This window comes from Vespa mandarinia, chromosome 1 (genome assembly GCF_050613455.1).
Source record: "Vespa mandarinia isolate Hongniang chromosome 1, ASM5061345v1, whole genome shotgun sequence".
Classification (NCBI taxonomy): Eukaryota; Metazoa; Arthropoda; class Insecta; order Hymenoptera; family Vespidae; genus Vespa; species Vespa mandarinia.
In genome coordinates, this window is record NC_140810.1 from 16042501 (window position 1) to 16060000 (window position 17500).

Here is a 17500-nt window from a genome sequence, read left to right on the forward strand (position 1 = left end):
AACCCATAAATTGAGAATTCAAATAAACTACTTCCTGCACAAACAATGACGGAAGTTACACGTTTTACTCGACGTCCTCGTTAAGAAATCTCGTAATAATCGTTCGACGATAATCATCATAGGAAGAGAGAAAGTTTGCTCTAATAAAAAATATTTAAAAAGAACAAAAAAAAAAAAGAAGAAGAAGAAGGAGAAGAAGAAAAAGAGAAAAAAAATAATATTAATAACAACAATAATAACAATAATAATGATAACAAAAATAAAATTGAAAAAAGAAATTAGTAAAACAAATCAAATGGAATGGTGAAAATAAAGAGAGAGAGAGAGAAAGAGAGAGAGAGAGAGAGAGAAAGAGAGAGAGAGAGAGAGAGAAAGAGAGAGAGAGAGAGAAAAATGGCGACCGTCTTGATAGGCTAAAAAAAGAAGTTACGCTAAAAACCTCTCTAGTATAAAATCGTCGAGGAACTCTTCACTCGAAGAAGCGAAAGATCGGTCGGCAGACCGACGAGAAAGTTGCTTTCGCCTCAGTGAGAGAGAGAGAGAGAGAGAGAGAGAGAGAGAGAGAGAGAGAGATCGACAACAGCTTGCCCATTAAAACGCGGATCCCCGCAAGATCAGGGCCGTATAATCGAATGAACGCATAACGGAACGTTCCTATTATCCTTTCGTCTATAAACTGAATGCGATCATAAAAATCAATTCTCATCCAGCTTGAAATCCGCTCGTGTGTATCTAAGTATCATCCTCTAATCATGAGAAATATACATTAAACCTTGTGAAAGTTTTGATCGATCTTACAGATATACTCTTTTAAGAGAGAAAGAGAGAGAGAGAGAGAAAGAGAGAGATTTTTCTCTTTTCCTTTATTTATTTTTTTTTTCTTTTTTTGTTGGGACTAATCGTCGAGAATGAATTTTTTTTTCTTTTTTTTTTTTATACTTAAATATAAATTCTAAAAATTTTGACAAAAGTAAAAATATATTTTTCATACAATATAACAATATAATATAATTTTGTAACGATTAAATTTATGATATTTATCAATATCTCAAAATTGTGTTTTTGAGAACATAAAACATTCGCTTAGATGAGAAAACCAAATGCCGTTCGTAATCAGGACAAAACAGACTGGTACATGGTAGACATATTATAATCCAGAAAAATTCATTTTGACAGGGAGGAGACAAGTCTGAATGGAAGAAAAGAAAAAAAGAAGAAATGCAGTAATAAAAGCGATGTACCTCAAGAGAAAGAAAGAAAGAAAGAAAGAAAGAAAGAAAGAAAGAAAGAAAGAAAGAAAGAAAGAGAGAGTGAGAGAAAGAGAATTCGCATTCGAACGAGTGTTTAATTAAAATTTTATTCGAGCTTTTAATGAAACGTCTAGATTTCCTTTTTTTTTTTTTTACCTATCTACACACGTATGCATGTGTGTATATGTGTGTGTGTGTGTACATATATGTATGAATATATGTACATATGAATGTCAAAGGGGAAAAAGAAAATATATATACATACATATACACGTACATACATATGAAAATATAAGAGAAAGGAAACATATGAATACAAATTTAAAAAAAAAAAGAAAAAAAAAACAATGAATTTATAGTTCTTTTTGAGATAGTACACAGGTGCATCTTATTAACCAATGACGTCAATTTAATAACTCGAACCATAGATATCGATCCACGATAAAAATAAAAACTCGGTTTGTAAAAATCAATCCAGCATTTACTACAAGTATATAATACACACACACACACACACACACACACACACACACACACACACACATATATACATATATAATACTACATTATATTAATGTATTATAAGACTAATCATATATTAATATATATATTATATATAATAATAATATATATATAATATATATATATATATATATATACATATATACATACACATATATATATATATACATACTGGCGCACGTGTATGTCTGTGTGTGTTTGATGTATATATATGTATATATATGTACGTCCCTGTTATGTTCCCTGGTATTTCTCATAAAATAGGTATAGTTCGCTCACGACCACGTTCGTTATTATTCCCCATTAAGGTTGGATGTTCCTCTTGCCCTCAAAAGAGTCCTTTTCTCCGTTGGCTGCTACCGTTACGACGAGACAAGCGGAGACGAGACGAGACGAGACGAAAAGAAACGAGACAAGAGACGGCATTTAAAAGCAGACGGTGATATAAAATTTCACAGTACTCCGAGCGATCGATAATAACGCTTCGATAGCAAGTCTTCCATTTCTCCATTCTTCTTTTACTCTCTTCTTTACGAACAGGAGAAAAAAAATTTTAAATAAGATGAAAACCGGTGATATATATATATATATATTAAAAAAAAAAAAAAAAGAAGAAGAAGGAAAAAAAAAATTAACAGATCAACTTAGTAAACTATATAATATCTTCTTCAAGAAGAATTTTCTCCTTCGCAAATTCTCGTTTCTCATTAAATATTTCGTTTTTAAGATAAATTTTATATCAAAAAAATTGAAACGAGACGGAGCAAAACGAAAAAAAAGAAAAGAAATCTGTTTTTAAAAATTCGTATAAAATGAAAATAATTTCTCTATAGAAAGAATTAAAATATATCTAAAAATTGTTTACCACACACACACACAATATATATATATATTGTACAGTCATTGGTAATTAATAATTTGTATGAAATGATATATAAATGATATAAAAAAAAAAAAAAAAAAAAAAAAAGAAATGAAAATATATAGTAAAAATTTGTTTATGCATTTAGATTATAATTATCAATTATTTATATATAATTATCTAACAGAGATAGATAGATAGAGAATGAGAGAAAGATAGACAGATAGATAGATAGATAGATAGATAGATAGATAGATAGAGAGAGAGAGAGAGAGAGAGAGAGAGAGAGAGAGAGAGAGAGAGAGAGAGAGAGGAGGAGGGAGAAAAATATTCGTAATATTTTAGAATCCATCGATCGAATGTAAAAGTTGAATATCAAATATGAACATTTTTCATGAGACTTGGATTATTTCGCATATAAAAATGATCTAGTAGATCAGTGAAAGTATAATGACGTTGGTCAATGAAATGTTCGTTCTTAGTAATGAGATGCCACGATGGTCTGATGCATAAGTTTGCGTTATGCTTCGCGTACTGCAACCATAAAACGTTTTCACCGTCGGCAAACGAAAGAAAATATTTCGAAGGAAAACCAGTTTATATTATAGTTCGTCAGAAGTCAACTTTTGCGGGAGTTGATATCGGATTGACCGTTTACGGTTTAAAACGTTAGATCTCTCTTTCTCTTTTTGTCCTCTTCTCGTCGCTATAATCCTTGAGCACGAATACCAATCGAATAAACTCGACTCGCGAGCAAATCGAATCTTCGATCTCGTTTGATCGAGAGAAAACGTAACGTAACGAGAGGGATCCGTCGAGAAAAATTGTTCTACTTTGCTTATCTTTCTTTCTTTACTTTTTTTTTTTTCTTTTTTTTTGTTGTTGTTCTTCTTTTTCTTTTTCCTCGAATCCCAATCGTAAATTAAATCGTTTAAAAAATTGCCACCCGATTAAATCGTTTCTCGACTATCCAAACTCAACAAATTCCAAATGATTGATTATTATTACGTAAAATAATTCGATTATTTCCTTTTTTTTTTTTTCCTATTTATTTATTTATTCATTCTTATCTCGTTGTTTATTCCTTTATTATCGTTTTTTTTTCTTTTTCAATAAAAATAAAATCTTATCGATTATTATCGTGATAAAATGTTTTTGTTTCGATGTCTAAATAAGAAAGATTTCTTTTTTTTTTTTCTCCCTTCTTCTTCTTCTTATTTCATTCATAAAATGAGAAACGATTCACGTGAAGCTTCACAATATCGTCGCAAATAAATGATACTCAATTATAACGTACAATCGAAATTAATATTATCTTTGGCGCGATCGATGAGCACTGATAAATCTCTCTCGATTTTCAATGACATTCGTTATGATTTAAAAAAAAAAAAAACTTTCAAACTGTTACTGTTGTCAACAGTACGCCGTTAATAATCTTGACCCTTTTTAATTTCATTCGCGATAGCGTAAATGAATGTGAATTAAAAAGATCACGTAATAATAACCACGTTAATTACGTTGATTTACGCGATCGTACGATGAATTTGTACGATGATTTATGCGATCTGAAAAAATTAATCATTAAAATCAAACGACGTATTAGCCAAACGAACGTTCTCTCTCTCCCTCCCTCCCTCTTACCTCTCCCCCTCTCATATCTTTTATTTCAACTCGAAGAAATGACAGGAGTCTTGTCGATGTTATAAAAAAAAAAAAAGCAAGAGAGAGAGAGAGAGAGAGAGAGAGAGAAAGAGAGAAATAAAATTAAACGCAGGAAATATCGATAAATATCGAAAGACCTTGATCCCATACGACTATATTAAAGTTTTAGTAATACTTATTATTAAAGCTGGCATAAGATCATATCATAAAAGTCACCATTTATACGTCCACCCACGATATATATACTACTAAACTACAATTATATTAATCCTGAACATTGTAACATAATAAAATGCTATTGGTACTTCGACTTTACGATTTACCAATATCTATTCTAACGTAAAAAAGCAATTGTATTTTAGTTCATGACATGATGATACAACGGTACTCGTTACTCTCTCCCTTTCCCTTTCCCCCACCTCACCCTCTCTCTCTCTCTCTCTCTCTCTCTCTATCTCTTTATTTCTTTCTCTCCTTCTCTTTTTCTTTCGTATATTTGTTCGACAGATTTATATATCAAATAAAGTGACATCCCCCTCCCGCCATACTCTCTACTACCAATTCTCTTAGCCAACTTCGATTCAATTGGCCGATTCCTATGGCATAGAATTCGGTTGTAAATTCGCAAAGGCTTAGGCTCCAACGCGTATTCTATACGATCGAACACGTATCTATCTATCTATCTATCTATCTAATCTATTTATCTATCTATCTATCTATCTATCTATCTATCTATCTATCGATCTCTTTCTCTCGTTTCTTTCTAAGGAATTTCCATTCGCACAGTAATCCCTGTATCTTCGCGAAATCCCTTAAAACTATATCGCACGATTTCTTTCCTCTAACCATTTTTATCTCGATCGTCCTTGTGTATTACAGAAGGGAAAAAAGAAGAAAAAAAAAAAAAAAAAGAAAAAAAAAGGAAAATTACAACTTTACTGAAAAATAAACTTACGAAGGAAATATTAGATTGAAAGAAAACCAAAAAATAAAAAACAAACAAAACAAAAAAAATGGTCGTACATCCATTACAATATTTGTTGGATCATTGAAAAAAATATTTCTTGAGATTTATTGGAAATCATTTATGTGAAGCCTCTCTACCTTTAGGAGATAGTTCTGATAAAAGAATCAAAAAAAAAAAAAAAAAAAAAAAAAAAAAAAAAAAAAAAAATTGAAAAGAAAGAAAAGAAACATAAAACTTAAAGCAAATTAGAATTGGTGCCTCTTTTTCTTACAATATTTTTTTTTAATTTTTTTTTTTTCTTATCCTTTACCTCTCCTTTTTTTGTTTCTTTCTTTTCTTTCCCCCTTTTTTTATTTCTTTTTTTTTATTTTTTTTCTTTTTTTTTCTTTTCTTTTATTTCATCCTTCCGTGTGTCCGCCGGACATTTCCATCCGCGCATCCTCTTGGGATTTAACGATATTCCATGGAAGAAAATTTACTATGACGCGTTATAATGAATAAAGGAAGAGATAGACGTATCGTGTAAGGATAGAAAGAGAAGGTAGATACCGGGCTAACGAGAGAGAGAGAGAGAGAGAGAGAGAGAGAGAGAGAGAGAGAGAGAGAGAGAGAGAGAGAGAGAGAGAGAGAGAGAGAGAGAAGAATCTAGTATATATAGGAGAGAGAAAGAGAGAGGAATAGAATTCCATCCACCGCGCCCAGGTCGAGATGGCTTCCCATAAATATTCATATGGAATTCCTAAAGCCAGGAAAACATCCACTTCGCTACCACGCTTGCACCGCGGCGTGCACGCGTGCACTTCCCTGCAATTCGACGATTTCCTCGAAAAGTAATGAAAAAGTTCGCTCTATATTATTAACCTTCTTTCTTTTTTTTTTTCTTTTCTTTCTTTTTTTTTTCTTTTTTTTTCTTTTCTTTTAGTTTTTCTCTTTTCACGTCGATTATCCCATATAAAGAGTCGGTTATTAACTAATTACATAATTTATTTTATTTCTTTCTTTCTTCTTTTTTTTTTTTTTTTTTTGTATATATATATATCGTTTCTTTTTTCTTTTTTTCTTTTTTAGAAACTCGTGAGAAAAAAATATAATATCATAGCATAGCTATTAAATAAATATTATATCACTAAAGAATTCTGTTATCGTAATATTTTTCCTTTTCTTTCCTTTTCTTCTCTTTTTTTTTTTTTCTTTTCTTTTCTAATTCAATAACAAATCAAATTATAATATATTAAACAACGAAAGCGAAATATTTAAGATTTAATTACATTTAAAATTCTAGACGTGTATGAATTTGAAATTCTTTTTTTCTTCTCGTCATATGAAGTACTCTATGATTACAAATAATCGCTTTAATAAAAATTTATAGTTAAGAAGAAAAAAAAAAAGAAGAAGAAGAAGAAGAAGAAGAAGAAGAAAGAGAAAAGGAAAAAAATTCGAGTCCATCGAAACACATTAACCGTCTGACATAGTCGTGAAGAGAGCATATTCTTTCTCTCTTTTTTTTTTTCTTTTTCTTTTTTCCTTTTTTCTTCATCCGTGCCTTTCGCCACGCGTAACGTCATAAAATGTGTACATCTATTTTATCGCTAGAATGTGCAAAGAAAGCATTCGCGGTACAATGGCTGGAATCACGCGTTAAGAGTGCCTCCACTCGAGTGCTTTTTCTTGCTACGCCTACCGACGATGGTAGGCAGAGCGTACTTACATACTACCTACGAATAATCATTAAACTCACGGACAAACATACTTTTTGCTATCGAGTATATTATTTGCTTGGATGCATAAATCTTTTTCCTACGTATTGTCGTATAGACAATATTCCCATGAATAAAAAAAATATTATTATTATTATTATTATTATTATTATCATTATCATTATTATTATTATTATCATCATCATCATCATCATCATTATTTGTGTAAATGATTAGTACTACTACTATTACTACTACTATTACTACTACTATTATTATTATTTTTACTTTAAGTAATTTTTGCAATTTAATTTACGATTGCAAAAGTTACATTTTTCTATCATATATATAACATTTATAAACAACTATCCCCATGAAAAAACTATTCGATAGATAATCATCATCATAATCATCATCATCATCGTTGTTATTATTTCTATTATTATTATTATTATTATTATTATTATTATTATTATTATTATTATTATTATTGTTATTATTATTATTATTATTATTATTATTATTATTATTATTATTATTATTATTATTATTATTATTATTATTATTTAAATAAAACTCGAGGATATTACAAGAATCTTGTTTCCTCGCACGTACAAAAACGCTTCAGACATAAATAAATAAATAAATAAATAAGAGAGAGATAAAGAAAGAGAGAAAAGAGAAGAGAAAAAAGGAACAATGAGAGAAAGAAAAAAAATATGCGTAAAAGGTAAAAATTCGTAGCTCCTTCCTTTTATTTTTTGTTCTCTCTGTTTTTATTTTTTCTCCCTCTCGTTTCTTCTTCTTTTTTAAATGTTATAAATTCACTCGACATGCTCCACGAATTTACATGAAACGTCCCTGAACGGAAGGCCATCCCCTGAATAGATAAAATTATAATTGGCGAGTAGCCAGTTTCTTCGACGTTTACTCGTTTCTCGATCGACCATCATCGGCTATCTCTATTTTCCCTCCCTCCCTTCCACCCTCCCTCCGTCCCTCTTTGCATTCCTTCAAGTCCTCATCTTTCTTGACCAATCTAAATTTCGATATCAATCAGTTCAATCGACGACACATTTATATGTCTACGTTAGACTTTAAAAATTCAATGAAATTCCGTCGTCATTGATTAATAACGTCGTCATTGATTATTGAAATAAAAATGAGCTATAATTAAGATAAAAATCAATGAGCATAACGATACGTTTAAAATTGACGATGTATCGTTTAATAAAATAATCACTATTATTGAATTAATTAATTTCAACTTTCGACACGATAAACGTGAAATCGATTTAGTCGTAGCCTTTGCCATTTAAAATTTAAACGAAACTATTTTCGTAGAATTGAATTAATTAATAAATCTAAAAAAAAAAAAAAAAAGAAAAAAAATGTACGACGGAACGTTAGAAAATATTAGAGAAAATATCTATTGATCTTGGTATACTCGTACGTATAATTGAAATACCATCGATTAATGATTATAATTTTTTAATTAACCTACGAAAGAAATTCTTTTAATATCGTCTATTTTAGAAATTCTTAAGATAATTCTTAAGATAATAAAAAGACAAGAGAAAGAAAAGAAAAAAAGAGAGAAAGAGAAAGAGAAAGAGAAAGAAGAAGAAGAAGAAGAAAAATTAAAAGGAATGTCTAAGATTGAAACGTGCTAAATTAATAATTCAAACGATTAACGAACCTCGAAGAAAAGTTTGAAGAATCTTTTGATTAGAAATTCTCAAACTAATTTACGTCCACACCTTAGATGGGAAGATATTATAACGAATTTCTAATTGAATTAATTTGTAAGTTAAATTGAATTGTTTACAATGAACGATTAGTAAAGGTTAGAATGAAAATCAATATTCGAAATTTCCTCGGATGAACAATTTGAAAGATCATTAGTAGGGAAAAACAAAACAAAAAAAAAAAAAAAAGAAAAAAAAAATCCTGATATAAATTTCGAACAAATTCTTTTTTTCTTCGTTTTGAATTTCCATTCTCAACGATGCGTATCCCATCTCGGATGACCACAATGTGTTGTCTCGATAACGTGCTCGTATGAACCATCGATTGCTCGTTCTATCGTCGTCTCGTTTATCGAGCGCAAAACGAACGCAGCAGTAACATCGAGACGTCAAGGTTCGCATTCCGATCGAACGAAATCACTAGGAGAATTGACGTCATTCCGTGATTGCGAGAGAACGAGAGGAAAGAGAGAGAGAGAGAGAGAGAGAGAGAGAGAGAGAGAGAGAGAGAGAGAGAGAGACCGTTCAAAATTCCTTTCGAGTTCGATTATCGATTCGGAGATCTTGGGAGCTGGTCTTGTAAATAGAAAAATCGTGACTCGATTTCGTGTCTATCTTGACAAATCAAATCCAATAAAATATGATTGTTCAAATAAAGAGATATATATATACATATTTTTTCGTTAGTATATATAATAAAAAACTATATATATATTAGAGAATATATATATTGTAATTTTAAATAAATATATACATATCTATAAAAGTTTGTAAAAAAAATTTCCTCACAAACTTTCCATTGTTAATACAAAATTATAAATCGAATATAATAATCTTCATAAAAAAAAAAAAAAAAAAAAAAGAAAAAAAAAAAGAAAAAAAAAATATATATGAAAACCCGGGACCAAGCTACAATTATTGTTATCTCATGTATTTTCCTTTATCATTTTGTTTATGTTTTTTTTTTTATCTCGTCAGACCTTTTATCAAAGAAAAATTCCAACAAGAGATAAAATTTTTAAATACGTACACGGGTACAAATGAAAACGTAAAGAAAAAAAGGGAAAAAAAAAACGGTGACTATTTCGAGTTACAAGTGAAATGATTTTGATCGATATAAAATTAAATTTATTAAGAGACTCCAGAGATATAGAGAGCTATATATATATATATATATATAGTTCTCTATATCTCTGGAATGTGTGTATGTGTGTGTGTACGCACGCGCGCTTATATGTGAACGTAATTTTGCATTATATTTTCCGAGAAATTTCATGCAAACCGATCGACTCGGATCTTTATTCCCATGCGGACGCCTCATTAATTAAATTCACGGAGACATTGTCGACCGGCTAGCTACCGCAGAGCGGTGAAATTAAAAGAAGATAATTAACTTTTTCTTCGTTCTTTTCTTTTTTTTTTTTTTTCTTTTTCCTTTTTCCTTTTTTTTATACCTAGTTCGCGAGACCAACGCGATGAAGAGAGATAAAAAAAGAGAGATTAAAAAAAAGAAGGAGAGAGAGAGAGAGAGAGAGAGAGAGAGAAAGAACTCTGTAAATGATATTGGGTCCTTCGAAATCGCGTCGAACCACGCACAGAGAGAGAGAGAGAGAGAGAGAGAGAGAGAGAGAGAGAGAGAGAGAGAGAGAGAGAGAGAGTAACGTAGAACTCTAGAACGATATTTTATCGAAATTGCATCGAGATTTCATTATTAACAATCCCCGACGCTCCGGTCGCCCTCGCTTCCTACCTTTTATATTTGCCGCATTTTCAACGTTTTACGATGGGGAAACTCGTATTAACGTTTTCGAACTTAAATTGCGATACAAATTCTCTTTTACTACGATGAATTCGACGAAGGATATTCAATTTCGATAGAAACAATTTCCATCGTGCGTGATAAGAAATCTTCTTAGCCATCTTTTTCTTTGTTTATTCTCCTCTTTTCTTCTTTCTTTTCTTTTTTCTTTTTTATTTTGTCTTCCTCTTTTTCTTTTTTTCAAACGAAAAATTTACGATAAATATATTTAACGTGCAATATATGTATATATATATATATAATATAATAATAAAAACCAAGCCGAAAAATGAGATTCTTTATTAGCAAAAAAGTAGAAGAAGAAGAAGAAGAAGAAGAAGGAGAGGAAGAAAAAAGAAAGAGAAAAAAAAAGGAAAGAAAAGAAGAAAAAATAAATCTCTCGATGCAAAGGATAATTCGGTCCAGAGTTTTTCGTTTCACTCATAAAAAGTAAAAGATATTACGGTGTTCGTCTCTATGGTTCGACAATGGCTAGAGAGCACTAAAAGACATTTCAAGTGGAGGCGGGGAGGGGTTGGAGGAGGTTGAGTAGGTGGAGGATTTGGTCGAATGGCATTGTGCCATATTGCGACACGGTAATGAATTTTTTTTCATTTTTCCTTCTTCTTCTTCTTCTTTTTTTTTCTTTTTTCTTTTTTCTTTTCCAAGAAAGATCTGACCAATAGTAAGTACAGAAAAGGGAAGAGATAAGAAAAAAAAAAAAGAGAGAGAGAGAGAGAGAGAGAGAGAGGAAGAAAGTCGGTAAGAGTGAAAATGAAAAAAAAGAAAAAAGAAAAAAAGAAGAAAGAAAAGAAAAAAATTCATTTATCAAGACGAATTATAGCGAGTATCTAAGAAAAGTAAAGGAAATGAAGTAGGAAGAAAAGTAAGAGGAACCCTTCCTTTAAGAGAGAGAAAGAGAGAGAGGGATGAAAAAAAATAAAAGGGGAAAGAAAAAATGATGGGGAAGAAAAGGGTTGAGTTTGGACGGCCCAAACCACCCTATGGAAGATATTAAAAATTATTCCCTTCGACCGTTAAGAAAGGATATATAAGGCAACAGCAGGCACCACTAAGAGGGTGCCGTCGACAAGTAGTCATAATGAATGGCCTAATGAACATGCACAACGAGAACTCCCTCGTTAGAACACGTGCTAAGCTCTATCGCGTTCCTTGCGGTTTACCACGATCGACGACACGTGTATCTTTTTTTTAATGATCGCCTACAGCAACCTCTATTCTTTCTTCTTTTTTTTTTTTTCTTTTTTTTTCTCTTTTTTTTTTCTTTTTCCTTCATCCTCCCAACTATGAAAAGCAAGAGGAATATCTTTATACGATTAAGAGTCGAGAAGAGTCGAGAGGATATTGAAACTACGAAACCTCCCTGTGAATGACAATAATTCGAAATTTAAAGAATCGCTCCTATCGGAGTTTCGTCTAATGAGAAGTATTAATACCGTTCGAAATAAAACTTTTTTCTTTTTTTTCTTCTCTTTTTTTTTTTTTTTTTTTTTTTTTTTTTAATCCATCATCACATTAAATCTCTTGAGAAACTCTCAGAGGAATGATTTAGATTACGATGTTACGATAATAATTTATTTATCCATCCATCTATTGATCTATTCGTTTGTTTGCATTAAATAAATTTTTCGATGGACTATTTTGGTTTTTTTTATTCTTTTTTTTTTTTGTATTTTTGTTTTTTTTTTTTTTTTTCTTTTTTCTCTTTGTAATAATTAATGACACTCGTTGAACGTTTGATCAAACGTTTTTATTTTTTTTGTCTTTTATTTTTCAATATATCTATCAGTAAATACTTAAAAAACTTTTCGACTCATCCTCGAATTTATTTATCGATCTAAAAGTACAACTGCAAAATTGTAAAAATAAAAAAGAAAAAAAAAATAAATAAATAAAATTCAAAAGAAAGAAAGAAAGAAAGAAAGAAAGAAAGAATGAGTGAGTGAGTGAATGCATGAGTGAATGAATGGATGAATGAGTGAATGAATGAGTGGATGAATGAGTGGATGAATGAATGAATGAAAGTCGACATTTTTCTCGATATCGAATCGAATAAAAATAACAAGGGTGAGTAGGAGCTATCGCTTGACGAAGTTTATGGGGTCCTGCACGTTGACAAGCGAGCCCCATGGCGAGAATATATCATGAAACGCGCGGTTATGTTTCAACGAGGATATCGGAGTCCGGATATACCGGGTGACTCGTTGTGGAAACGACTGAATAGGTAGGAGTAACGATAGAAGAGGGAGAAGGGAGTGGGGTTGGAAGAGGAGATAGATGCACGGTAGATATTAATTGGCTTCCGATCTACGATCGAGATCACCCTCTAAACCACCCTTGAAACACCCTCGGACTCACGTGCCATGCGTGAACATCGTACCTTTCGCATTATCGCGTGTCTGCGTGCTTTTCAACCCCTACCCTCCCCTTCCCCCATTCCCCTTACCGCGCACCACCCAACGCTCACTTTACCCTCCCATTGTCATATTCATATCGTGAAAATTAAGGGGCTTAGTTTATAAATTACCGGACCTTTCAAATCCCATTTAATTTTATCATTTTATACAAGTCACTTTTCAACACTTTTGTGATTGTCCGGCTAATTCGATCAAGAAAAAGAAGAAAAAAAAAAGAAAAAAAAAAGAAAGGGGAAAAAAGAAAGAAGAAAGAAAAATCGATATTAAGTCATATGACTTTTTTGTGTAAATACTATGCTAATACTTGTGTAAATACCGACTAATTCGATCAAAAAAAAAAAAAAAAAATTAATACAGGAATATCAATCGTCATCATTTTTATATTAAACTTTATACAAAGTTAAATGGACGAATTAATTGTAACGATTATACTAAGTTATATATAATAAATTTTATACATGTCAATGACGTATTATGAGCGATACAAACTCATATAGAAAGTATTTTTCGAACTATCGGCAGATCGTCGAATTACGAAAACCATGGAATTTCCGATGCTATTCGACTATATATATATTTTTTTTTCCTTTTTTTTCTCTCTCTTTCTCTCTCTAACTCTACGTCGATAATTACGGTTAATAACATTCTGTCGTTGGATGGAATTTATGAACGGGACTTTAATCGAAAAGAAAAAGGAAAGTGAGAGAATGAGAAAGAGGGAAAAGATAGATAGAGAAAGAGAGAGAGAAAAAGAGAGAGAGAGAGAGAGAGAGAGAGAGAGAGAGAGAGAGAGAGAGAGAGAGAGAGAGAGAGAGAAAGAGAAAGAGAGATATCTAAAGTTGAGAAAATCAATAATTTGGATAACTTTCCACTAATTGTCCTTGAAAATTAATTAAACCATTTGTTCATTCGACTTTTCGTATGCCTTTTATATATATATATATATATATATATATATATATATATATATATATATATTTGTAACCATAACAAGAAGTCCTATTAATTGGTAAGAAGAGAATACTGTCGATATTCTGATATTTTACGTGAGATACTGTATCATAAATTTTCTGAAGGGATTGATTACAAAAGCTGATAACAGTATGGAGAAACGACTTTGTTTGAGTTGATACTTCGATCGTTAAAACGTCTTCCCTCTTTATAGATATATCGATAAGAAACTATTTTATCGCAAAGAGAGATGTGTACGGATATACTTTCCTACTACAACTATTACCATTACTACTATTACTATTACTATTACTACTACTACTAACAACACTAATAGTACTGCTTCTGCACTCTACTAAGAAATTTTACCTCAAAATATATTTCTACGTCAAAAGTATACTACAACAAAATACTATATACGTCTCTTCGATGTATACAAGCTAATTGGTACGTGGTACATCATTAAAATGGGACAAGAAGAGAACGATAATCATTGTCGAGAAGTTAATAATGAAAATCAAAATAAAAAAGAAATATATATATATATATATATATATATATATATATATATATATATAAATGAAAAAAAAGAAAGAAATTCTAATCGACCATTAACTCCAAATCAAAACAGATTTAAATCGAGCATCACGATCGTATTCGCAAATAAATAAATAAATAAATAAATAAATAAATAAATAAATAAATAAATAAATAAATAAATAAATAAATAAATAAATAAATAAATAAATAAATAAATAAATAAATAAATAAATATATATATATATTAGGGGGGCCAGAAAGTAATGTCGTTTCTGCGCATGTCGATAATTGATTGTGATTAAAAATAAAAATTTGTTAAAAATTTATTCGTTTGAATTTAATTTAAGAAAGCGACATTACTTTCCGACCCCCCTAATATACATATATATACATATATATATATATATATATATATATATATATATATATATATATATATATGAACGATTAGATGATCGTTTACAAAGGAATGAACAACAAGTCAATTTTATCAAATTTTTCAAAGAAAGAACAGATCAGCCAATGGTCTCACCATACATAAGAGGCAACAACATCCACCTAAGATAATAGCGTCGTCTCGAACGACAGAGGTGAGAAGGTTGATGCCAAGGAGAAAGGGATGGAAGATTGCAGTTTGAAGGAAAGCTTGACTGCCGAACGACTAATAAGATTACTTGCCGTCTAATCATTTTCGCTTCCGCGCGTCTCCTCTTCTTCCTTCTCCTCCTCTTTCACCTCCTCATCCTCCTTACTTCTCCTTTCAACGCCAACCCTCTTCGAGCTACTCTCCTAACCAACCGAGAGCTAGCTATCTCTCTCTCTCTCTCTCTTTCTCTCTCTCTCTTACTCTTGCTAGCTGGATAATTTTCCTAGGCGACAGCTAACTATCGGGAAATTCTGTGGCAAGGGCTTCTAGCCTTTCTCGTAAGTATAGACACACACACACACACACACAAACACAAACACACATACACACACATGTATATAGAGAGAGATACGTGTTCATGTATACAGAAGGATATGTACGTACATAATATAATATACGTATATAATATATATATATATATATATATATGTACTTCCTAAGCTAAATTAAGAGGAGACTCTTTTCTGCACGATTTCTAGGAAAATTCCATCGTTTTCTAGACCAAAAGGGAATCGTTTCAAAGTGTTAACATAACAAAGCCCTCTATAATGTCGGACCGTGTTGGCCTTCGTGGAATTCGAATTTTCCCGCGCAATTGAACACGGTGGAAAATACAAAATTAGATAGCACCTTTGCCACGCACGTTTCATGGGACTCTACGGAATTATGGCACTGAGCCAAACCATCGTGAGGAGAGGGGAAGGTTGAGGGATGAGATGAGAGAGATGTGGGGACGTTTCCAAAGGTGAGAAAGAGTCGGAGAAAGAAAAAAAGAAACATTGTATTTCCTTCTCGTTGTTTACTTTACTCGTGAAAGGGAAGAAACAACCCTTCGAAAATTTATTATTATTATTATTATTATTATTATTATTATTATTATTATTATTATTTTTTTTTTTTATTATTATTATTATATTCTCTCTTTCTTTTTCTCTTTCTCACTTTTCTCGGTGCTATAATATATTATCTAATGATTTAATTCGTTAATTCTAATTTGATTATTGTTTTTTTTTTCTTTTCACCTTGTAAATCTCGTCGACGAGTCTCGTGAGCTCCTCGGTTTCCATGTTCGTCTCCCTACGGTCTGTGTACTCCACTTGTTCACAGGTTTCACGAGATGCTCATATTTTTCTGTCCACCAGAGACCGGATTTCACGTGGCCGCTCCACTTTCCCGATATAGAGAACGCTCGGAATCGGAAGCTAACGCGCTCCTCTTCTCTCCCTGGTGGTTTCTCTTCGTTCTCTTTCTTTCTCTCTTTCTCTTTCTTTCTCTCTCCCTCTCTCTCTCTCTCTCTCTCTCTCTCTCTTTCTCTCGATCTGAAACAAAAAAAAGGGAGAAAAAACCCGGTTAATCAGCTTGTTCTCTTTTTCCAAATTCCAAGAGACTCGTGAAGTTCATTCAAATAGATCGATTATTACCAATTGAAACGTTCATTGTTGACATTTCGACGTGACATTTTTATAATCGAGGAGAAGGGGAGAAGAAGAAAGGAAAGAATTTGTATTTCTTATCTCTCTCTCTCTCTCTCTCTCTCTCTCTCTCTCTCTCTCTCTCGCTCTCTCTCTCTCTCTCTCTCCCTGCCTCTCTCTCTCTCTCTCTTTCTTTTTCTCAAACGAATAAACAGACGTACAAATACGCACGACAAATACAGCAGACAGAGAAACTTCACGTTTTAAAAAATTATTATTAGTAAAAGAAAGAAAGGAAGAAAGAAGAAAAAAGACAAAATACTCACAAATAATCGCCATACTTGAAATAACATTAAAACTATTCTAAATGGCCGCAATTTTTTTTTTTTTTTTTTTTTTTTTTATCTTTCTTTATGCTAAACACTTCGAGACACATTTAAGAGTCACAATTTCATGACCTTTTTTTTTCTCTCTATCTCGTCGAGGAACCCGACGCTATCGGGTAATAATATCGCGTTAACGTCCGGACATTTAATAAAGATAAAAACGTTATGAAGACGTTGACGATGGATTTTATTCATGAGTCTTCTTCGTCTTTAATAAAAAGAACGGAGATTTCGAATTGAAAGTGATAAGCGCTGGGTTTCGATCGGATTCAATTTATATAAGTTTGCAGACCAATTTTTTTTTTTTTTGTTTTCTTCTTTTTTTTTTCTCGTCCATCGAAATTCAATGAAATTCTATAAAGAGGCTCCACTTTTTACAGATAATTTTTTTGTTTTTAATTTCGTAATATTTATAACATTTACAATGTCATACGTTAAAGATAATCGTTGAAAGATGTTTTCGGCAGGTTTCTTAAGCTTCTTAGACTTCTAACCGGCAACTTGCATTACTCATTCGTCGAACGAGAGGTCACATTTTCCAGGGTACTTTCATTCCGCAAGGACACCCAGTATGCGCACTAAGCGTATAGAAAGACACAGATATAGACAGAGATATAGAGA

The 17500-nt window shown here is 31.5% G+C and overlaps 1 protein-coding gene across 2 annotated transcripts in view; it reads right to left on the reverse strand.

The window, feature by feature from the left end:
* The window catches only part of IRSp53 (Insulin receptor substrate 53 kDa), a 167023-nt gene that overhangs the window by 133733 nt on the left and 15790 nt on the right, over positions 1–17500 (reverse strand). For both annotated transcript variants that reach the window (XM_035871079.2, XM_035871080.2), the window contains one exon: positions 16104–16400. In XM_035871079.2, coding sequence (XP_035726972.2) covers positions 16104–16148 — 45 coding nt within the window. In that variant the 5' untranslated portion in view covers positions 16149–16400. The remainder of the gene's footprint in view (positions 1–16103; positions 16401–17500) is intronic.